Raw genomic sequence first — 23811 nt, 5'->3', positions numbered from 1 at the left:
TGGTTTGAGTTGTTAAATAATTGTTGCCTATGCAATTAGGCAGGCAGGAGCTACAAAGGTAACAAAGCCTATGCAGTTAAATAAAAGTGAAATATAATTTGAGGAAATTGTAAATAATGTGGAATGTTAAGAGGATATTGAAGAAACCCGAAGCGAAATTATTACTCTCTTTATTCCGTAATATTTGTTCAGTCCGCAAAATGAGAACGTAAAAAGAATACAATTTTTGGCCACTTAAATTCAATTTTTTTCAACAATTCACTAGATATCAATGAATTCTTTTAATTTATGAAAAAATTTGAATTTTTTCTTGAAAGAAAATGCATTATTTTTTAGTTCTGATTTTACGGACCAGACAAACATTTTGAGACAGAGATAGTACGAGATTTTTCTTCTACAATTGATTCATTAACACAGTATTCAGCTCGATGTTGTTTCCAAAGATTCATCTCATTCTTATTTTCCACTCACGTATCGCTCAACATATCCAAGGTCTAAACACGACTTCAACGCTAAAAGAGGCTTCACATGTATTCTCAACCACGGGCACGTCGACAAGATATGCACCATGGGATTGATAAAGCTCACTAATTCGTCGAACCTACTCTATTTTCAGCATGCAGCCGATACAAATCTCATGTTGGATATCACGAGGAGGAAAATTTTGATAGAACCGAGGAAGAAAGTCGCATATTGTTTGACTCCTAAAGAATTGCTGGATCTTTGTATCTCCTGAAAACATTCTCTATATCTGCCATGACTTCTCGAGGCAAAGGCCGCTCAGTCGTCAAGAAAGCATCAATGTCCTCTTTCAATTGGTCAACTGAAGTTGCACCAATAATTGAACTTGTCATAAACGGACGGTCTCGTGCGAATCCAAGAGCTAACTGGACCAGAGTTAGTCCATGTTTCTTGGCCACTTCAATGTACTTTATCGTTGCTTCCTGAAAATCAAGGATGTAAACTACTGGAATGGAAACCTAACTACCACTGGTGTTGAAAACGTCACAGAATAAATAGGAGGAACTTAAGAACCCCAAGGAGAAGAAAATGATAAAAGCAATTAGTACAGCAAAATATCAATCAACAGAGTGTGCTGTCGACAGTGGATGTGTACAGAATGGTATATGATACATGACGCCACTGATACATATAACTCGTCCAATTTTCAAATTAATTGAACCCTCACTCCTATGGTAATGCAGATCTTCAAAGTACCAAAAATACCATATCAGGAATGATTTGGTACCACTGAAGAATGCTATAAATGGATTTCGCAACAGAATGGTATGTTCTTAAATCTCAACCAATGGGAACCTAAAAGAAGCTTATCTGCTTGGCGTTAGTGTTTTTTCCGCCTCATGACAACCTCAAATCAGCTTATCTCATCAAGTGACGGAATGCACTAAAGGGTTCAAACAAGCACAAAAAGTGATTTCCCAACAGCTTGAAACTATACAAGGGCACATGTGCCAAAGACAACAGCCTCATGACATGATTGCCGATGCAGTAAATTTCCTGGCTGAAAAATGATAATGTCAGAACCAACAAACTCACTATGTCACAGTTCAGCTTCTATCTGCGGTAACATGGAACATGTATAGCGTGTACTATTCATTTGTTTTCGGACACACAATGGTGGACTTATCTTTTGAAGATTATGATTGCAGGCCATCCTGGTCCTGATATAAGCAATTATGTTTATCATTTCCATTATGTGAGATGAATTAGGATCTTAATATCCCTAATTGATACACCAAATGCATAAGATGTTAAAATGAGTGCTAAAATACACACCTTGGCAACAGATCTGTTATATCTTTCCATGTAGCCAGGAAAGAGGTTAAGCCTCCCTTTTTTTGCAGCTTCAGATTCAATATCTATATACTTTCCCGTCAGTGATCCACCACCCAATGGGGAATAAGCAAGCAAGCCAATATTGCAATTGTTTGGATGGCAAACTTCAACAAGGTCAACTGCAAGGAATCAAACTATCATAAACTTTTCAATACCATACTCAAGGTCAGTAGTCAGTAAAATCACTGACTTCAATGTGTGAAAATCCGTCAAGAAAGTTATTGGAAGTTTGAGTTTTAGTTTCAGAGCTCCAACGGATCAGCGAAATTGAATTACAGAATTAAGCGACAAGCGAGAAGATTTTGTACAGTTATTCAGTAAACATAAAAATGTCTATATCCAAGTGACCACAAGATTTCAGATGATAGCTTTACTATTGCAATTCCTGCAATTTCAAGCAAAATTTCCAGGCATGATCTAAAAAATCCAATCATCCAAAGATTGTTTACAATGAGAAGCAAAATGCAAAACGCACCACTTGAATTGTAACCAGAGAACTGCTAAGGAAAATTCCTATACAGTTCAGGATGGCTCTATGATTCAAAGTAAAAGGATGTCATTAAGGATCACGGTCTACCAAAGATCGTCCAGTCATTGAGACTTGTCTTGCAGTTAGTGACAATCTAGTAGCAAACTGCAATGACCAATTTAAGAGCAATTTAGCAAAGCCGCAATGCCATGGGAAGTGACTAAGGTTGATAGTATAAGAGTCGTTCACCAAACCAAACTGGTTCTCTTTTTTGGAACCAAATCCACAAGAGGGGCTAATTCATTACTAGGATTGCGCTCGCCTGCTGGGATGTTGAAGTACAAAGTCTTCTTCCAAGGAAACCAGCCATGCATGCAGAAGAACCAACATTAAATGACATGAATCATACTGGGAGAACATAAAGGAATAGGATGTTATTGTGCATAAGTGGAAACTCTGTGCATATAGATAGAAGGAAGAAAGAAAAGTCAGATTCACTGAAGAAATTGCTACCAGTCTATAGTAACCCTTGGAAAAAGAAGTAGCGCACATGATATATAACATAGTTAAAGCACATAAATCAGACATGAAGCAATATCTTTTTCAAGTTTCTAATGTTTAAAGCACAAAACGATACGAACAACTTCCATATTTCTGCCCAAGAGAGAGAGAAGATATTTTAGGTAAGAAACTTACTTTCAAATTTACATCTGACTAGAAGACTGTAGCTGTTTTGGATGCTGACGATCTTTGGCAGCCCTTCCACTTTTGAAGCATGAACAAATTCCATCACTCCGTAAGAAGTTTCGTTAGAAACACCAATGTAGCGTACCTGAATAGATCATTGTGCCTTCAATAACACCTCAGAAATAATAACAGCCCAGGGAGTGACAATTAGTTAGATTCAATGTTAGCAATTCTAGTCTCAACAATAAAATAAAATAAAATTGAGAAGCATGATTTTTGAAATTACTTTTCATATAGATGTGGGCCGCCGTGAAATATGACAGCCTACCTATTATGCACGAATAAAGAAGATTAAGTATGCAAAGAGATGTTAATATCAATCTATCATGCGCCTCTACATCTAGCATTGGGTTGACGTCATTATAAAAGTGCCATAGTTCTACCCTGTGGTTTTGCTGTTTGTGAAAGGAAAACAGAAAACGAGGGAAACAAAAGCATAAACAAAGAAGAAAAGACACAAGAAGTTTAATTTTTTACAAGCTACATCTGACAGAATTGGCAACTCTTATTTTCATTCAGGAACCCTGCGAATTTGTTTCAGAATGCCTAAGCATTGCAGGGTTCCACATGTTTATTGGCGAGCATGGCTACAACGGTTGGTTTGCACAATGGTTTTTGCGCTCTATAAGTTAAGCAGTCTAAAGATTCTCAGGCTTATATCAGGATGGGTATAGATGTCCCGTAAGTTGGTTCCTCTATGTCCACTTAATTCACCATGTTCTCATAAAACTTGGTTAGTTGAAACTTGAAAGCCTACCTTTCCTTGATCGATGAGTTCCTGAAGGGCCCTGAGCTGTTCTACAAATGGCACACTTTGCCTCCATTTTGAAGGATCATAAAAAAATTCACCAAACAATGGCACATAGCGATCTGGCCTGAAAAGAAGAAACAGAATTACATCCTCCCAGATGATGAGAAACTAAACCATATCTGATTCATGTTGCTCCTATCAGAAAAACTAAAAACAGAGGGAAAAACAGCAAGTTGAGTTAGTCACTGCATTAAACAGACAGAAAACCCCACTGAAAGCCAAAATTGTAGGAAAAATATCAACCTGCAATCTAATTAGTTCAATATCAATACAAAACTCACAAGGCAAAAAACAGAAAGTAGCATTAAAGCATTAACTTGCATGACTTTTTGAATCAAGATGAAGAAAGCATGCTTTACTTCATCCCAATATAAAAGTAAATTTAGAGTTCATTATACTTGAGAGATCATACTCTACTTCATCCAAACAATCACTTCGGGCCCCCCTAAAGAAAAGGGTCACAACATCTGATGATCCTATGGCTCTGAGGGGTGAACAAGCAATGCCCCAGGGGCACTAATTTTCCCAGTTTAGGATGCCAGAAGGTCAAGGGAATTAACAGCATGGTTGTTTTTCAAGATTGTCCAGACCAATTATAGCATTCTAGCTCACAAGCAGCATAAAATTCTGATATTGGAAACAGTAAACTTCATATTTGCTTGAGCAGTGGAGCTGCATTGCCAATTAGAAGAAAATGTGTTCTGCACACTTCAAAATTTTGGAATCGCAAGAAGGCTTTTCTCACCAATGTATTTGCAACAGATCAATGTAATCAGTGTTGAGGCGCTTTAGGCTTTTCTCCACACTTTCTCTGATATTAGCGGCATCAACTCGCAAAATGTTTGCGTTGTCACGCAAATAACTTGATCGCTCTGAATATCCACACACTTTTGTAGCCACAATAATCTAACGATATAGAAAAATGACGCATTATATCAGCATTCCCGTATCAAAACAGCAATGCTTTCGAAAACTTCTAGCTTTCAGGATTCAAATACCAAAAAAACTGTTTTGACTTTAAAAAAATTCCGAATCTTCAACATATGCAAGATAAAACAAACCATTGAAATTGAACAAATTTGTTATCTAGACCCAAGACAGAATGCCAGACAACAGTTTTAACAAGATTTCGCCTTTTTGTCAGCAAATTAAGTCGGGCGTGCAACTCCGAAGCAGCTAGAACTGTTTGACTTAACAGCGAGATGTCTGATACTCTGATCTAAGAAGTTTGGGACAATACCGAAACAAAAATGACAAGAAGTCCCTATTCAATGTGTTGGGCTCGGAGTGCCCCCATGGATTTGGTTACACAATACCACTCCCTGCGACCGCTCTAAAAACAGACTTGCGGGTGCAATGTCGAATGCCATAAAAGACTTAATTGAAACCCTTCCTAACACCAATTGGTTTTAGGAGAGATGGTGGAAAAGTGGTCCGACACAACGATAAGAGGATATGACTTCACACAGACTAGTTTATGAGTGTAAAGTTTTATTTGTGTTTGTCATACTCATCTAATTATCATGTCCACGAATACAAGGATATGACTAGATTCTCTAGCTCTTACAAGATTCTTTACTATGCAGGGTAGAATAGTTTTGACAGATAGATTTAACATTTATGGATAGAATAGAAGTTTTACACAAAACTCTATAAGTAAACTTGACTTGTTTCACACGTGTCAGGTGCATGTCCAAGTACCTATACCATTACCCAAGAGTTGAGCGTCCATCACCAGTATTTCAGAAATTTGGAAGGATTCATGTAACACAGATAATCATAGTATGATTTTAGAACTTGGGAACCTAGGAAACTAATAATCATGGTGAAAATTACGCTTCACCAGAGCCAGAGTGTAACTCAAATTATTGCAGCCCACTATTAGAAGGTAGTTAAGGAAAATGGAAAGTGATTTTGCATTAGAATCAAGGACTTCCAATCACTCAAGATGTCAGCACTGCAGAATAAATAAGAAATAAACATAAAACAACTAAAGCAGGTGGTCAATTAGAACTCAATTTCAGAATTAGAGGGCAATAAGAGAAGCAAATGGTTCACCAAACAACACATAAAAAAGTACCTTGTCGCGAGGTTGAGACTTCAGCCAGCTACTTATATAGAGATCTGTTCTCCCTTTAGTTTCTTTCTTCATTGGAATTGGATACTAGGAGAAGAAAAGAAAACAAAAATGAGAGGAGAAATAATTATTATATATTCCACAACCATGAATGAGAATAGCCAAAATCAAGTATAAGAAAACAATTTGGAGAACATATAACAATCAGTTGCGCAAACTATAAAATCCTTTCTTAATTCCTTGTAACACAAGCATACAATTTAGTAGCAATCTTCTAATAACACACCACATCTGAAGGGGTAGTGAACTTCACTACTCTTGCAGTGGCACCATAAGCGCAGACCGGCATACAATCTCCACCAGCTTTATCAAGTATGGGTGTCAAAAGTTTTATTAGCAAAGCAATTGAGTTATATCAGAGATAGAGATATTGGAGTATAACAAGATCATGAGCATACACGATTCGTATCGTACAAATCGATATGATTCGGTGGGTAATCGATACGAAAAGGCTGCCGAAATCGGAAATAGATGGGAATCATAAGTGAATCGGTGATCCAAATCGGTTAATCAAATCGGTGTCGTTCGATTCACTTGAAATTTCCGAAATTTATTTTTTACTCTTGTTTTGCTTCTTTTGTTGTTTGAAAAGGGTTGAAACTATTTTTTTTAAGGTCTTTATTGTTATATGTCATCTTTTGTCTATGTTATATGGATAGATAATAAGAAAATGAGATTTATTAAGAGAGTGAATCGAAAATGAAGAAGATAAAGGGAATATAACAACCCTATAGACCTTCTAAGGGTTTGTTTTGTACTTATAACTCTTTTGCACAAAAAGAACCACAAGTAGAATTTACGAATCATCATCTCTCGGTAGTTACAAGCAGCTTAGCTAATACTCCACATTATTATCAAATCACCATTTAGAAGAAGGTTTTTATTTATTTAGGCCTAAATCTTTCATTTGTAGTATATATTGTTGTTACCCTAATCAATAAGCATAGGTTTCTGTGCATTATAGAAGTCATGACCGAATCAGAGCGATTCACGATTAGAAAAATGACCATTTTGATTCTCGATTCGATTCACGATTTGACAAGTATGATCATGAGTGCTAAATCCAGTAAGAGAAGTCTAAGGGATAAATATGTGTATTTGACACACTAGATGAAATAGGTACGAACTTCGCATATAAAGCTTTGCACAAAGAGCAAGGCTTTCTTCTTTTCTTTCCTAGAAGCTATGGAGCTATCGTAACATTTAAACCCAAATTTTCGTAACTAGTCAAAATAATTGGCAACTGAAATCACATAATTTCGTAACTAGCGATAATAGTTTCTAACATTCGTATAAAAATTCGTACCTAGATACAGAACGTAACCATTACCATAAATATTCATAACTAATGAGCTAAAGAATATTCTAGGGTATGCACAAATTCATAACGATACTAAAAGAAATCCGAAACATGGAAGAAAGAAGTTACATTTGTATGGTAGAACCCATAGCTTCCTCCTTTATCTTCAATGTGTAGATGTTAAAAAAGAGAGGCAGAAACTTTTAACTTTTTTTTTGGTTCGTAAGTTAACCTTTAAACTTTGAAGCCTTACTCAAGAGAAAAAGAAGTGCTAGGGGTGCTTGAGTTGCACAAGAAAGCTTACAGCCTCTGCAGTATCCAAAGCATTAATTCCATTCTCAAATGCATAACTAAGAATTTCATGAGCCTCTTTCTCTGTATTCTGCTCTCCAAATGTCATCTGAAACACAATCATCATCAAAACCATCAGCACCTAAAAGCATAGATTTAGAATAGGGTGTAATGGTAATGCTTCATTCGCACACTCACATTTCCAAAAACACACTTCAGTTCATACATAAGGTCCGTATAACCACATTTTTCACCAAATTAAACTAAACAACAATCTGTGTAAAGAAAAAACTTTAAACAATTCAATTCATCCATAAAGATCCTAGCCATCACACTTTGCCCCAAATTAAACCTTACAACAGCCAGTTTAAAGAAACTTTAGGCACTTCAAGTCATACATAAAGGTCCTTACCATCCCAATTTGCACCAAATGAAACCCAACAACAGCCAGTTTAAAGAAACTTTAAACACTTCAATTCTTACATAAGATCCATGCAATCACATTTTGCACCAAATTAAACCGAACAACTGTAGAAATTGGCTCGATTCGGTGGTTCAGTCCGGAGACTCCGGACGAGGATGAAGGCCGTCTTGACGGTCGTCTTGCTCGCAGGCTCCGAAGCCTATGCTCCGTGACTCAGGATTTTGAGTTTTTACGGTTTTTAGGGGTTAGAACTTAGAAGCCTATTTAGGTTAGGATTAGTTAGGCAAGTGTCTCTTATTACAAATGCTTATATTAGGATTCATTATTTGCAGGTGATAGAGTAGAAAATATAATAGCCTCAATTAGGGTATTGGGAAAGAGTACTCGTTTCTGGGCTTTGCCTTTGATCAACTGCTCGTGGAATAAGTTTACACCCAACGTAAGCCTAACCACGTAAAATATTTGCCTCTCTTTGTTTGATTTTCTCTCGTTTGTCTGGTTTGTTTCACACATGAGTTTTGTTCTAGGATTCCATATTCATAACCACCAATTGTTCGTACTGCATTGCATCTTTGGTGGCCCTCAGCACCACACCAGGGGCGAACCAAGGGGGGTGCAAGCGGGGGTCCCGGGTCCCTGCACACCTCCCAATTATTCTATTATTTCTATTACGTTTTAGGTTTTGTTTGTAAAAATTATGAAGAAAGATCCCCCACAAAATTGTGTTATTATAGTATAAGGATGATATTATTTTGTTAATATGAATACATGTGATTTTGGTCCCTGCAACAAGAATCCTGCGTCCATGGACAACTACGACCAATGTAGAGAAACTTTAAACACTTCAATTCAACCATAAGGATTCGTACACTCACAATTTGCACCAAATCAAAACCTAAACAAGTACTAACAACACCAATTCAAACGAGACGGAAGACATAAAAAGTAAGCAGTGAGGACTGTGAAAAGTACGAACGGTTCCCAGAGTTATTTCGCTGATGTTGAGGTCGGAGTCCCCGAGCTTCCTGTACTGCATCGCGCCCCTCTCCGCGCGTATCGCACTGGCAACGGCGGCCGTGGTCCTCTTCTTCTTCTTCTTCGAGGAGAGAGAGTGGGGATTCGTTCTGGTTCTGGCATTTGTTGGTGATGACGGGAAAGGGAGAGTGGAGTAGAGGAGAGAGAGTGAGCGAGTGTTGTTGCAGAGAGAGGAAGGGAGGAGAGAAGACGAGGCCATGGATATAGTATCCCTATAATTTGCCTTATCGGGTCTCTTCAAGAAACGGAAATCCCTTTCCCTTTGAATTTTATTCCAAAGCATCGAACTATACACCCGCCAAATGATGTGTAACTGTAACAGCCATGTACCTAACATCACTTTGGTTGACGCCATCTGTCGGGTTCCGATCTCCTCCATCTCAAAATTTTTGTGTTTATATACCGAAGGATTTTTTGGTCGTTAAATTGTGTAATTTTTTAAATATTTTAAGTTTAACGATCAAAAAAATCTCCTAACACAAAGGTACAAGATTTTCGGCATAAAGGATTTTGTCATTTCGGTATTTTCATTTGATGAATCAAATCAATGATACAGTAACGAGCTTTTTAAGTTATAATGTTTGAGTCAGCTTATGCTATTTAGGTGGAGTTTCACTACTTTTTTTTTTTATATAGCTTTTTGTATTTTGTACTTATTATTTTTTTGGAGTGATTTTGTCACTTTCCAAATTATTAATGGCACTTCCCAGAAGAATGTCAAAATTAGCTTATATTGATTTTAATTGCTACTCTCCAAAAGTTAATGATTTGGGGAGTGGCAAAATCAACCTATAGTGATTTTGGCACTGCCTTGGGGAGTGCCGTTAACAATTTGGAAAATGGCAAAATCACTTCCATTTTTTGCGTTTGATAATTTTATGCCAAATTTTTGTGAATTATTAATTTATCTCGATGAAACGAATCAGAAAAGTAAAAAAAATATTGTATATTTTTTCACCCAAATATTTTGAAAAATATCGTTTTTCTCGACAGAGGGCTCCGGATTTTGGGTGTTCGCAGTTTTTTGGGCATTTTTCTGATCTGATGATTAAAAAAAAAAAACTTAACACATGCCAACCTGCATAAGAACAAACCATGCAAATAAAAACACCACCCAATTTGTATTATCTCAGATCAGACCCCCGCCACATGCCCCAACACAATATAATACTTGTAAACCAGTTAGGCTTCTCTCATTCATTAAAACACCATGCAAAAATAAGAAGAAGAAAAAAATGACAAATGAGTCACCAACTCATCGTTTAATTACGTGTCGACCCCTTTAATTCCTACCTCCTCTTCCCTATAAATACCATCCCACCCCATTCGCCACTTCCCATCACTCTACAAGCACAATATTATGGCTTCCCATTCACTTCACTCTCTTGCACTCTGCTTCCTCTTCCTCTCTCACGGTTGTTTCTCTCAGTTACTCGAGCAGCAGCAGCAGCAACTGCGATGGCACGAGTTGCGCGGAGCGCAGCAGCACCGGCTCCGCGCCAAGACCGATTGCCAGATCCAGAGGATCAATGCCCTCGAACCGGACCACCGGATCGAGGCGGAGGCCGGGCTCACCGAGATTTGGGACCAGAATAACAACGAGGAGCTCCAGTGCGCCGGTGTGGCGGCGGTTCGCCATCAGATTCAACCTAGGGGCCTTCTGTTGCCTTCCTACACCAATGTACCTCAGATCTATTATGTCATCCAAGGTTAGTTCCACATCCTTGTGCAAAAGGTTATTACTAGGGTATCATTTGATGTGGTTCCAACGTGATACACTAGCTAGTGATTGGTCTAAGTGAGGTGACACATCAGAAGCTATTCAAATGGACTTTCTCGTTGCTGCATGTATTAATTCTTGTAGCGGGTGCTTGTCATTTTTCCCTCAATGTATTCTTGTCGAGTTTATAATAAATTTTTTTGCCGATAAAAAAAAAATGCGTTACTCAACTTTGGTCATCCCAACATTACTATATGCTATTCTGAAATAAAATTCAAATAGGAAACACTACCAGAATGATGCATAATTATTTTTTCTGTGGAATATTTTTTTCTGGTTCATAACAAGTGAATAGTCCAACTTGAGCCTTTTTCATACTCGATATAGTGCTCCCGAAACAAAAACACTAGTCGCATTTACCAAAAAAGTGTAGAGACGACTTAACTAGCTAGCCCTCGCAGCCATGGCTGTTGATAAAGTGGGCTCCATCTTTTTTTTTTCCCTAATGCGTAAACGATTGGAAGCACCACATACACATGCCATTGACCATTGTGATTATCATGCTCTAAGAGTACTAAAGAATTTTTTTGACATGTTACGGTTTAAGGCAAGGAGAGTCCAAAATCTGAATGAAAGAATAGAAGATTGAATCGAGCACCTACACATATTCGATTTAGCTAATTTTTTATGGGTCCACTTTTTTTTTAATTATTAAACCACTAGGATCATCCATGCGGGATCCGGAGTGGACCCCGCATGCCCGTCGATTCCTGGTTGGTGCTGGCTTGTCGGTGGCCATAGCAGCATTGTTCTTTTTCATCTGGAGTTGTATTCTTACCTTTCTTTCTTTTTGTGATGATAATATCATATCATAGGCAGGGGAATTCAAGGGACAGTGATTTCGGGTTGCGCCGAGACATTCGAATCGGTATCACAAACGGGTGGCGGACGAGAGGGAGGGCAGAGGCCTAGAGACAGGCACCAGAAGATCAGACAGATTCGACAGGGTGACGTTATTGCCCTCCCGGCCGGAGTAGCCCATTGGGCTTACAACAACGGAGAAACCCCTCTAGTTTTTGTTTCACTTCTCGACTTGGCCAACGATGCCAATCAGCTTGATCTCAACTTTAGGGTAAATTCCGTATCTTTTAACACATTATATAGTACGTTTAGAAATGCGACATCGTTAAAACATTTTGTACAATATTTTTATGTTTATTGTATATGGCTGTCAACCCGATGTGATTAAGACATAAAGCTCAATTTGATTTAGTTTAGTTTGGTTTATTATATCGTAGCTAACATGACTATGTTTTCAGAAAATCTACCTAGCCGGAAACCCACTCCGCCGACCCCAAGGTGGCGGCCGCCACGAGCAAGAACAACACCGCCGCCACAGCCAGGCCGAAAACGCCGGCAATGTCTTCAGCGGATTCGACGACCAGACCCTGGCTGATATCTTCAACGTTGACACCGAGACAGCAAGAAGACTACAGGGCCAAGACGACCGGAGGGGCAACATCGTCCGAGTGGAGAGAGAGTTCGGGGTGATAAGCCCGCAGTACCAAGGAGAGGAGGAGGAGAGAGAAAGAGAGGAGAGGAGGAGGGGTAATAATGGTACTACAAATGGGTTGGAGGAAACTTTGTGCACGTTCAGGTTGAAGGAGAATATAGGGGACCCATCGAAGGCTGACGTGTACAATCCACGTGGAGGACGAGTCAGCACGTTGAATAGTCAAAATTTGCCTGTTCTTGGGTGGGTCCGGCTTAGTGCTGAGAGAGGGGTCCTCTACAGGGTAAGCAAAACAATCCCCTCAAATTTTCACACCAAAGTTCGCATGTATCAATTTTCCGCTAAATTTTCGACTATTGAATCACGTGAGAATTTTACCAAACGATAAGAGTTACACGTGATCTATGAGTCGAAACAGTATCAATGTTTTGCTAGGGTCCCTCTTAATTTATAGTTATCATAATCGCGGGAACGATAAATCTACATACGTGCGAACAAAAACATACATCGTTTTTACCTTATTAAAATATGCTCAACTTGGCTCATCAAGGTTGTGCCGGGTGAAGATGGGTAGACTCTGAAATTCTTCTATTTATGAGCAAAATAATTTTTGAGAATGTAAAACAATCATTTTCTAAGGTGGTCTAGAAATGAGTTTAATTACTAGAGCTCTTTTCCAAACAACCTCGAAAAATAAGTTTCAAAATCTCACCTAAACGAGCAGTTTTGAGTTGTGGAAACTAATGCAAAATAGAATGTAACTGTAAAAAAAAAAATTTGATAGGTAAATAAAGAAAAAGAAATAATTGGCATCCTGTGATCAACAAATTGAAATTACGAACTGTAATTTAATAAATTGGCTATAGGATGCCAACATTGTCTGAATGAACTATTGAAATTTCCATTTATTGAATAGTAATATAGTATCAACTCGAATACAAAGATGACTTTGTAATTTTTTTTTTCCTTTGGCTAGCTATACATCTTTTTCATTTCTTTGTTTTGGTAATTAAGAAAATTGAACTAGATTAAAATGCGTGCTAAAAATGTGTCCAGAATGCTCTAAGGCCATCCACAGTGGTATAATCAAAAGTCAATTATTTCTAAAGTTAACAATGTTTGTGCAAAAGATGGCTCACAATGGTATAATCAAACTTAGCAACATCCTTAGAAATAATCAAATTTTAGGCTTTGGATAACCAAAACTAGCAATATTTTTCAATAATCAAAATTTTTCAACCCCACATCACATAAGTTAACTAGTTCCAAAATTTATATACACACATGTTTCAATTGGTATTTTCTTATTCTCTCCTTTGCCAACTCTATATCTTTTCCACTTTACTCACAAACTATTTCTCTTTCTTTTCCTCCAAAAGTGAAGTTCATATCTCTCGATCATCTATCATTCAACCCATTGTCGTCGGATTAAAGTATTTCACTCTTCTTTTCTGTTTTTATTTTTTCCCCTCCAAAAAAAATTCATAATAGGAGGGAAGGAATTCAACCGATTTTTTCCCAAAATTAAGGGAGGGAATCGATATATTTTTGCCCAAAAAAACATAAATGAAGAGAAGTGAATAGCGGGAAACAGAGGGGGAGAGAAAAAGTGAAATTATTGTGGACCTCTTTATTTTAGTTATGGACTAGAAGTAACCACTGTGAACCTCAACATCGGTAAGCTTAGCAACATCTTAAATGAATAATCAAAAGCTGATGTGTCAATTTTTGGTTATCCATTTTTGATTATGCCACTGTGGATGGCCTAATGGCACCTCTATGGAACATCAACGCCCACAGCATAATCTACATCCTCCAAGGAAGCGGTCGCCTCCAGATCGTTGGAAACTCCGACAACTCCGCCTTCGACAACCACGTCCGTGAGGGTCAGCTCATAGTCGTCCCACAAAATTTCGCCGTGATCAAGAAGGCGAGCGACCAAGGCCTCGAATGGATTTCGTTCAAGACGAACGGCAACGCGATGACTAGCCAGCTGGCAGGCCGGTTGTCGGCGATCAGGAACATCCCGGAGGAAGTCCTGATGAACTCGTACGATATATCGCGAGACGAAGCGAGGAGCTTGAAGTACAACCGGGAGGAAGTGACGGTGTTCGGACCGGGGTCTAGGTCGCAGAGGGAGAGGGAGGCTTGAAAATGTTTGTACCTTGTGGTGGTGTATATGGTAATGTTTTGTAAGAAAAATAAAGTGGTAAAATGTCCCTGTGGAGCTGGTTTTTTCCTTTGAGTACTTTGTACGCGGGAATTATGGTTGATCTAATCGTTAATAAATAAATAAAATGTGTCTTTTTCTATTGATTTCTGCCATACATATGTCCAATGTACTCCATATGTCCAATGCACTCTGGACCGACCCTAACTTTTCTAAAGCTTAAAAAAAATTAAGAATGTGACTCTTTTTTTGTTGCTATTACAAGAGGTACCCAAATAAGAAGGCCCTTTAAATTTGTAAATTTTAGGGTCTAAGAGCATCTACGTCTCTCTCTCTCTTTTTAAATTCGTAAATTTGTAAATATTATTTTGTTGCTATTATAAGAGCTACAGTTCCTCGTTGAAAGACACGAGGAACTGTTCACTCGCCCCAGCCCCTTCATCCAGCCCATGCAACCAGTCAAGAGAGAGGGGTTTCGATCTTGGTGTTGATCTTCCAAGGTTCGATTTTGGGGGTTGATCTTCCGATCAACGGAGAGGACCGTAGATGTTTTTCTGCATCTCAATTGCAGAAGAAAAAATAATTGAAAAAGATGAAGATGGACGAGAGAGAAAGGGGGCGCACCGTCGGTGGTCGATTTGGTGGTGGATTTGTGGAATTTGGGGCGGTGGTTTAGAGAGAGAATGAGGAAGACAATGGTTTCACCAGAGAAAGAGAGTAAAAAGTTGGAGAGAGGAGTAAGGTGAAGGATGGGTTTTTTTGCTGCCTTTTTTTTATTTATAAAGAAATAATATTTTTAATGGTATATTTTCTATATAGAGAGCCTGATGTAAGAGATATTTTAAAAATATGTAGTTAAAATAATAAAGTGAGTTTTTAAAATATAATTTGATCCAAAATATAGAAATCCTTATGCAGATGCTCTAAACCGCACCTCCAGCTTTTTCTGGATTGGAGTGTTCCTCTCTTGTGGTTTTTTTTTTTTGACTATTGGTTGTGCTTTTAGTGTGTCCTTGGATGGCTGTATAAGACAACACGATGATAGAGGGAAGCAAGCTTAGGCCATCCACAGTGGTATAATCAAAAAATTATAATTAAAAGTTGACACATCAGCTTTTGATTATTTACTTAAGGTTGCTAAGCTTAACAATGTTAAGCTTTACTATGGTCACTTCTAGTCCATAATCAAAATATGGGGTCCACTACAATTTCATTCTCTCTTCCCCCTGTTTCCCATCATTCACTTCCCTCCATTTACATTTTTTATGAGTTAAAATATATCGATTCCCTCTCTTAATTTTGAAAAAAAAATCGGTGATTTCTTTCCCTCCTATTATGATTTTTTCCTTTTTTTTTTTTCGGGGGTGGGTAGTAGAAACAGTAAAGAAAAGTGAAACACCTTAATCCGGCGACGATGATTGAATTGTAGATGATCGAGAGATATGAGTTTCACTTCTGGAGAAAAAGAAAGAGAAATAATTTGTTGGCGAAGTGAAAAAGATATAGAGTAGCGACAAAGCTTTGCTACATAAAAATTTTATTCTTCAATTTTATTTTTTTAACCAAAAAAAAAAAAGAGTAGGCAAAGAAGGAAAGAAGAAAATATTAGTTGAAACACGTGTGTATATAAATTTTGGAACTAGTTAACTTATGTGGTGTAGGATTCATAAATTTTGATTATTGAAAAATGTTGTTAGTTTTGGTTATCCAAAGCCCAAAATTTGATTATTTCTAAGGATGTTGCTAAGTTTGATTATACCATTGTGAGTAATCTTTTGCACCAATATTGTTAACTTTAAAAACAATTGGCATTTGATTATTCCACTGTGGATGGCCTTATAACTAGAACAGACATGCTACAGTCACCGCACTCTACCGCACGATCCATCGGATGCTTACATGGGGCTCATTCCGGGCCCCACAAAAATACAAAAAAAAATTCATAAATTTAAGAAAAAAATTATGAAGTCTCGTAAAAAATCAACTCATTTGAATATCGGTAGATATATTTTTTGAATTTCTAAAAATAAAACTGAGTTCTGTATTTTTTTGGAATTCAGAGTGAGCCTTGCATATGCGTGGTGCAGTTACTGTAGCTGTATACGCAAACTCCCCGTTGGTCTCATTACTCCTTGGAACAGAAGTTATGGAAAAGTAGATGACCACGTGAGTACACATGTTTGTCAACTTTTCCACCACATCCCCCAGCAAAATCCGGAGTAAAGTTATCTGAGTGAGTTTCAGAGAACTATAGCTCCACTGGGAAACTAGGAGGAATTATATATTGAAAACTCCATCACGCGATGTGCTCAACTAATAGCCCGTAGTTATGTTTATCTCGTCTTACTAATTAGTGATCAGTATTAGTCGGGCATACTATGTGATCATATTTTTGAAAGACGATAGTTTCTAACTTTAAAGGTGCAAAGTAAATAGTACTCAAACAATAAAGAAGTATCATCAACTATTTTCATTGCTAAATATTTTTAGATTCTTTCTTTTACTCTCTCTCTCACTAGAATCTGGAATCTCTTGAGGCGATTCCAGGCGACTCTCGCTCGGGGGGAGATGCCCTCTTCCTCCTCCCCCGGGCTGTCTTTTCTTCCTCTGCCTCTCCTTTCCCTAACCTTTTCCCCTTCTCCTTTCCCTTTACCGCCTCCACTCCGTTCATCTTCCCTTTTGGGTGGGTTCGGCGTCGTCGCTACTGCTGGGTGCGTCGTGTTTCAGCCTAACGGCTTGCCGTTCCGTTTCTGTTTGGTTGGGCCCCTTCCGGTTCTCTTCGTTGATTGGGATCGAGTTTTTTGCTTAGCGGTGAAGCGGGGCTGTGGCGGAAGACGATGGGACTCCGGCCGGTCACTACTGCTGTTGTTGAACTCGTCAATGGCGGCTGTGGCGGTGGTTACTGGTTGAGGGAGTGGTTTGGGTTCTGTTTTTGTTTTTTTCTTTTTCAGGTGGTGGTTCTGGTGAAGATGCTGGGGGTGGTGGCTCGGATCTGTGGTGATTCGGCGGCCGCTTTGGAGATTGAGGGAAGAGACAGCTTTGGATCCACGTGGTGGTTGTAGCAGTGCAGATGGTGTGTGGAGGCCTAGATCTTTGATTTCTAAATGTCGTTGGCAGCAAGGCTGTGGATGGCGGTGGATGGGATGTGATGTAGGCTGAGGACGGCTCCAGATTTTGGCAACTGGCGGCGGCTGAACGGAGATGGTTGGGATTCGGGGCTCATGGCGGCTTTTGCGGCGGAGGCTTTCCGATCGTTTTTGGGACCGGCGACATACGGCGGGTTCACGGTGGTCTTGGTTTTCGTGGTGGCGGCAGCTTGGCGGTTCGGATTCCAGTTTAGGGTTTTGGATGTTTTTGGGCTTTATTGTTGGGTTAATCTCCTCGTATTTGGGCTTTTAGGCCTTTTCAGGTGTTGGTTCTTTATTGTGTTATTTGAGCTTTGTGGCCTTTTAGGTGTCGGGCTTTGGCCATTGGGATTTTTTCCTTGGTTAGTATCTTGCCAATCAAGGGCTTAGGTCTCGGATAAACATTTGTTGTCTTTCTCCTTGTCCTTTTAATCTTTGTAATCTTTCAAAAAGATTAATAAAACCTTTTCGTGTTTTTTGAAAGACAATGATCTTTCCTCCATGAGTGCTTCGATTTGCGAAAAGAGAGATTGTAATTTATCAATATTTGGTAGAAGGACCTTCAAAACAGAAATCTGTATTGAAATGCCCAATAGGAAAGTAAAAATTTGTCCGTAACCTCAGGAAAAATGAAATCCTTTAATAGTAACATTCTTCACAGGACTAATAACAAATTGTACTCCAACTTTCCCTGTTTATAATAAGACCCAATAATAGAGGCTAAATAAGTAAATAAAGTTGGCAAAAAGGCACATGAAAGGTTAATTTTTCAACAATCAATTGATATTGAAGTCGTCGTTTAAATACTCCGGTTGTAAGATATGCGGTTGAAAATATTATATTCCCTTAGGCTCAAATTTATTTGTTTCTCGTTTCATTTTAACCGATAAAAATAGTTTATATCTTTTATTTGATAATAATATATACAAATAATATGAATCAAATTTATTTGTTTCTCGTTTCATTTTAACCGATAAAAATAGTTTATATCTTTTATTTGATAATAATATATACAAATAATATGAATCTTATTTGATATATCTCAATTAATGTTATCAAACAAAAATTTTAAAATCACATAAAATCTTATAAATTAGGAGACATAAGTAATTAAAAAGTGACAAATCAAAAGGACTTAAAAAATGTGGCCAACAGAAGCAGTACTGGCAAAATAGCTCTATTTGGACTAGGGAGCCGTGCTGAGCCTCAACCGGTTGCGGTGACTTTAGTTTGTGTCTCTTTCCGACTTCAAAAGCATAATTCAACCCGTTCAGTGTTTTAGAGCTAGTCGTGGGCAACAATTCCTTAAAAAAATTCAAGTCGATCGGGCATTGTTGGTATCTTACTGATCAAATCATGTAATTTTGTTGTGCATTAATTCTTAAAAGTGTACTTGTTACTCAAATACCAAAGAAAAACGTGATTTGCCCACTAAGACATTGATTAGATTGAGATTATTCGAAACTATTATAGACATCAACATCTACAAAATGAACAATTCAGATTATGTGTTTGAAGTCGGGACATTGCCGGAACGGAAGGCACAGCAGCCTAGTCCTGAAACTTCTTCTCTCTCTTTTTTTTGGTTGCTTCGGAATATCCGGTCCTGAAAGCAGATTCTATTTCCTCATCGCCTTTAATTTGGTCGTCACCACACTGGATACTCTCCCCATTAGTTTTGACTTCCCCTTCTTAACGACGACGTTTCCCCACATCAGAAACCCAAACGCCGTCGCTTCAAATCCTCAACAGATCACGCCCTCACCTGTATAAAGTCTCCTCAAAAACCCAATCCACCACTCGTCCGATCACTTTTCTCTCTCAAATCGTCTCTCTCTCTCTCTCTCTCTCTCTCTCTCTCTCTCTCACTCAGTCTCAGTCTCAGTTACATCTCTCCAGAATGGCGAAACAACCAGTCCGCGTCCTCGTCACCGGCGCCGCAGGTAAAACTTCTGAAAATCACCACTCCCTTAACCTCAACCTCAGATCTGTTCGATCTCTAGATCTGTTCGCTCGATTCAACTCGGAATCCTCTGATTTGTATTCGATTCCAAAATCATCCTGCTATATTTGTATGATTGTGTGTACGTAATAGTAGTTGTTTATCGCCGTTCCGCTACTCATTTGCACCGATCTCTTTTTCTGCCAAGGCGAGTCAACTCGAGATCCGGTGATTCGGAACCGATTCGACATCGTAATCTGTGAATTAAGTTGACCGTGATGATACGTAGATAATCGGTGTTGTGTGATTGTCAGATTGTGTATAGGTTTGCTCTACTGGTGTAGATTTGGTTGAAGTTCTCTAAACTGTATAAAGTTGATCAACCTGATATACGTGTGTGTGAATTGATCGTTTTTTTATCGTCGTTTGTCACTCATTTTCACTGCTCACTTTTACTCTGTACTCGATTCAACTCAAAATCCACTAGTTTAATGATAAAATATAAAAAAAAATTCCACTAGGTTAGATTTCTATTCAAGTTTCCTGATCCGTCAAGAAGATCACGCTGCCGTTGTGAGACACATGGAAACACGTATATGATATATCAGCTTTGTTTTTATCATTGTCCATAGCCCAAAACTCATTTCCAAAATAACCAAATGAAGTTTTGTTTAATAACTTGATATCCGGCCCAATAGATGAACTAATCCTGGGACCAATGCCACTGTGAGGGCCCAATTAAAGCCGGGAAAATCCCTGTATGGACCGGCCCAAAATAGGAGTTGATAGCACGAGGGTAGAGTCGAATCCGACTGAAGGCTTCCTGAGGCCCTGGTATGACCAAAGGAAGTAAAGTGTGTTCTGTTGTGTAGCAATAAATCCTTCTGCTGAGACTCAAACTGTTGTATAGTTTTTACTTGTAGAGCACATTATTAACCAATGACAGTTCGCCTTATCTTGACCCTTAAACGATTTAGATTTTGCTGAATGAGAGGTAGACGACTTTTTTACTCATCTCAACAAATTTCACCTTTTTTTACCTGGATATTGTGTTATATACACCTTTTGTGAGGCGATGCACTCAGAGATGTCTTTGATTGATGCAGGACAAATTGGATATGCTCTTGTTCCTATGATTGCTAGGGGAGTGATGTTGGGTCCAGACCAGCCCGTGATTCTTCACATGCTTGATATTGCACCTGCTGCTGAGGCACTGAATGGAGTGAAAATGGAGTTAGTGGATGCTGCATTTCCTCTTCTTAAAGGTAGGCAACCTTAATTGTTCCATACGATATATTGCTAGGAGTTTCATTGTTTTCAGTTATTCTCATTTTTTTCCCCCTGTTTTTTGTCTAGGAGTTTAGAGGTACAATGACCTACGGTTGAGCAAGTCTAACATGATATTTTGTGTCAGGTGTTGTTGCTACAACTGATGTTGTTGAGGCATGCACTGAGGTCAATATTGCAGTCATGGTTGGTGGTTTCCCTAGGAAGGAAGGCATGGAAAGAAAAGATGTTATGTCAAAGAATGTTGCCATTTACAAATCTCAAGCTTCTGCTCTGGAGAAGCATGCTGCTGCAAACTGCAAGGTTAATTTAATTTTTTTCTGGATGATTGATCCAATTACCATTGAACAGTTAAAGCAAATAAGTGCATTAAGTAGATGGACTTGTGGAAACAATTTGTTGTGGGTGTAAAAAGCGCACGTAGTTTTTCAAATTATTTATTAACGAATAAAAGAAGATGGATAGATGCAGCAGGTCAACTGTAAAGTAATATTCTGTCTTGCATTCTTATAATTTCGCACATGTTATGCATTTTCATTTGACTTCCAAAAGTCGCCCTCATGCAAAAGTGTTTCAGGATTAATGAGTGTGTTGCCTGTTACAGGTTTTGGTTGTTGCTAACCCTGCCAACACCAATGCACTGATCCTGAAGGAATTTGCACCCTCAATTCCTGAGAAAAACATTTCTTGCTTGACAAGGTTGGACCATAACAGGGCCCTTGGTCAAATCTCAGAGAGATTGAATGTTCCTGTATCTGACGTCAAAAACGTTATCATTTGGGGAAATCATTCATCAAGTCAGTATCCCGATGTCAACCATGCAAGTGTCAAGACACCTGCTGGAGTGAAGCCTGTACGTGAGCTTGTTGCCAACGACGAATGGTATGGAGTCCATGGACAATAATTTACCCTAGTGCTTGTTCCTTTTGGGATGGCCCAAAATTATTGTCCATTTTGAAATGCGATGGAGAAAAGTTTGCAACTTTCCAACTTTCTAAAGCTGTCCATTATAAAAAGCAGTATATTTATTTGAAAGTGAGGAAAAAATGGGGCAAATAATGAAATAATGTTATTGTATTTGAATTGAAAACCATCAATTCAATGTCCCCTTAAACATGTGTAATTTCCAAACAGGATAAAGAATATTGGAGGGAGGGGAAAAAAAATTCTTCATGCATTGATGTTGTCATGATTCAGCTGAAGGCATTATTCAACAATTTTTACCTTCCCCTGAGGGCTTATCATTCACTTCCTTGATTAGGTTGCATGGAGAGTTCATAACCACCGTCCAACAGCGCGGTGCGGCTATTATCAAGGCTAGAAAGCTCTCCAGTGCATTGTCTGCTGCTAGCTCTGCTTGTGACCACATACGTGATTGGGTCCTTGGAACTCCAGAGGTTTTTTCCATTACTGTCTCGTTTTTCTCCTCATCCAATTGCACATTTAGTTACATGTCCATTGTTATTTGCCAACTGTTCTGGGCTTATCTTACCTTACGCTTTCTCTGAACATTGCAGGGGACTTGGGTTTCCATGGGTGTGTATTCTGATGGCTCTTACAATGTGCCAGCTGGCCTAATCTATTCTTTCCCTGTTACTTGTCGCAGTGGAGAATGGACAATTGTTCAAGGTAAGGATGTGGCTTACTAAGTTAATACATGCTAGCAACAGCACCGCAAATATTATCTGTACCTCCTCTTGTTTTGATCAATCTTGGGATACATGAGCATTCCATCAGTGTCGGTGATAAGTTCCATTTTCAATAGCAAATTTTATTTTTTTTGCTTCTGATCGAATAACAAAACCATCTGTATGTTTATCTTCATCTTTTGCAATTTGGATGTTTCCCATCTTCTCCTGGTGAGTTGGGGTGGTAGATTGTGAAGCTTATTGAGGAAATAATGCTTGCGGTGCTAACCATTAGTTGGAAATAATTACTAAGATCAGTGGCGGAGCCAGGATTTTAACCTGGGGGGCCCGGCTTAGTAGACATTTTTATCGGAACGTATACTTAAATATATCATAAAGTTTTTGTTTTCCAATTCATTACATTGGTATATTGATATGATTTTTTAGGCTACATCAAGTATCACGTGGTTATTTTTTATTTATGAAAGAAATGAGAATGTAAATAACCAGTTATTTATCAAATTGAACCAAAATTTTTAAGATTATAAGTAGCTTACATGATTAATTATCAATAATATTCAAAATTAGGTATATACAAAATAAAAAATTTAAAATTCGGATGCTCGGAGATCCATGTCTCCGCCCCTGACTAAGATTAGTCCATTCTCTATGTTCATTCCTATTTGTGTACCAACAATTCCTGAATTTCTGCATAGTTTCTCAACCAGATTTCTGCTTCCTTTTTCCATTTAGGTCTTCCAATTGATGAGCTCTCAAGGAAAAAGTTGGACTTGACGGCTGAGGAGCTCACTGAGGAAAAGGAGTTGGCATACTCTTGCCTTTCTTGAATTCCCTCCTCACCTTTGAATTGAGTAGGTCTCATGTTTTGTGTGTTTTTGGAAGTAGCTACAATTTTGAATAATTCCATTGTCGGATTCTTGAGTCGACGTGTAATGATGGAGAACTGCTTCTACAATCTCTTGTGCATTTCGGATTTATATTTGGATACTTGCAATTTGACTCCTCTTATGGAGGAGCATAGAGAATTGATGGTAGATCAAACATGGAGTAATTGATAAAGGGCACTTTTTGCCCTAATTTGGTTCATCTTTGTTTGCTTTGTTTCTGATTGCTTGAATTCTCTTGACAGCCATATGATATATTGATGGTTTGGTTTTGGCAAGAATGACTCTAGGTTTTCCTTATCAATTTTCTTGTTCAATTGATTGGTTAAGGCTCGGTTTGGTAACGTTTTTGTTCCCTCCACATAATATCAGTAATGGCGCAGCTGTGTTTGAATCATAGATTTGTGGAGGAACCTTATCCAGGGAAACGAAAAGATAATTCAAATGCGT

The 23811-nt window shown here is 38.4% G+C and overlaps 3 protein-coding genes across 3 annotated transcripts; 2 read left to right on the top strand and 1 right to left on the bottom strand.

Moving 5' to 3' along the window:
- Positions 1 to 431: 431 nt before the first annotated feature.
- On the bottom strand, positions 432 to 9393 carry LOC131315515 (uncharacterized). Its single transcript, XM_058344616.1, has 8 exons — positions 9013 to 9393; positions 7626 to 7721; positions 5965 to 6048; positions 4630 to 4790; positions 3831 to 3948; positions 3023 to 3158; positions 1798 to 1976; positions 432 to 944 (listed from the first exon to the last, which is right to left on the bottom strand). Exons 1-8 carry the CDS (start codon positions 9352 to 9354, stop codon positions 705 to 707), a joined length of 1356 nt encoding a protein of 451 aa, XP_058200599.1. The 5' UTR covers positions 9355 to 9393; the 3' UTR covers positions 432 to 704.
- Positions 9394 to 10357: 964 nt separating this feature from the next.
- LOC131315514 (11S globulin seed storage protein 1-like) lies at positions 10358 to 14559 on the top strand. The gene is made up of 4 exons (XM_058344615.1): positions 10358 to 10780; positions 11667 to 11923; positions 12111 to 12586; positions 14063 to 14559. The coding sequence occupies exons 1-4, from the start codon at positions 10432 to 10434 to the stop codon at positions 14454 to 14456; spliced, it is 1476 nt and encodes a 491-aa protein (XP_058200598.1). The 5' UTR covers positions 10358 to 10431; the 3' UTR covers positions 14457 to 14559.
- A 4769-nt stretch (positions 14560 to 19328) lies between these two features.
- Positions 19329 to 23563, top strand: LOC131315513 (malate dehydrogenase). Its single transcript, XM_058344614.1, has 7 exons — positions 19329 to 19542; positions 20648 to 20806; positions 20956 to 21131; positions 21433 to 21710; positions 22090 to 22225; positions 22346 to 22457; positions 23210 to 23563. The coding sequence occupies exons 1-7, from the start codon at positions 19500 to 19502 to the stop codon at positions 23302 to 23304; spliced, it is 999 nt and encodes a 332-aa protein (XP_058200597.1). The 5' UTR covers positions 19329 to 19499; the 3' UTR covers positions 23305 to 23563.
- The last annotated feature ends 248 nt before the right edge of the window (positions 23564 to 23811 follow it).

This window comes from Rhododendron vialii, chromosome 2a (assembly GCF_030253575.1).
Source record: "Rhododendron vialii isolate Sample 1 chromosome 2a, ASM3025357v1".
In the NCBI taxonomy this organism is placed as follows: domain Eukaryota; kingdom Viridiplantae; phylum Streptophyta; class Magnoliopsida; order Ericales; family Ericaceae; genus Rhododendron; species Rhododendron vialii.
The sequence above is the reverse complement of the archived record's forward strand: the minus strand, read 5'-3'. Positions and strand labels throughout refer to the sequence as shown.

Excerpts from the sequence above, each read along its gene's own strand:
- LOC131315513 (XM_058344614.1), top strand. The coding sequence starts at position 19,500 with ATGGCGAAACAACCAGTCCGCGTCCTCGTCACCGGCGCCGCAG. Across the intron at positions 19,543-20,647 it reads CCTCGTCACCGGCGCCGCAG|GACAAATTGGATATGCTCTT; the intron begins GTAAAACTTCTG and ends TGATTGATGCAG. Across the intron at positions 22,458-23,209 it reads AGAATGGACAATTGTTCAAG|GTCTTCCAATTGATGAGCTC; the intron begins GTAAGGATGTGG and ends TTTTCCATTTAG.
- LOC131315514 (XM_058344615.1), top strand. The coding sequence starts at position 10,432 with ATGGCTTCCCATTCACTTCACTCTCTTGCACTCTGCTTCCTCTTCCTC. Across the intron at positions 10,781-11,666 it reads GATCTATTATGTCATCCAAG|GCAGGGGAATTCAAGGGACA; the intron begins GTTAGTTCCACA and ends ATCATATCATAG. Across the intron at positions 11,924-12,110 it reads AGCTTGATCTCAACTTTAGG|AAAATCTACCTAGCCGGAAA; the intron begins GTAAATTCCGTA and ends CTATGTTTTCAG.
- LOC131315515 (XM_058344616.1), bottom strand. The coding sequence starts at position 9,354 with ATGCTTTGGAATAAAATTCAAAGGGAAAGGGATTTCCGTTTCTTGAAG. Across the intron at positions 7,722-9,012 it reads GCGAAATAACTCTGGGAACC|ATGACATTTGGAGAGCAGAA; the intron begins GTTCGTACTTTT and ends ATTGTGTTTCAG. Across the intron at positions 945-1,797 it reads ATAACAGATCTGTTGCCAAG|GAAGCAACGATAAAGTACAT; the intron begins GTGTGTATTTTA and ends CTTGATTTTCAG.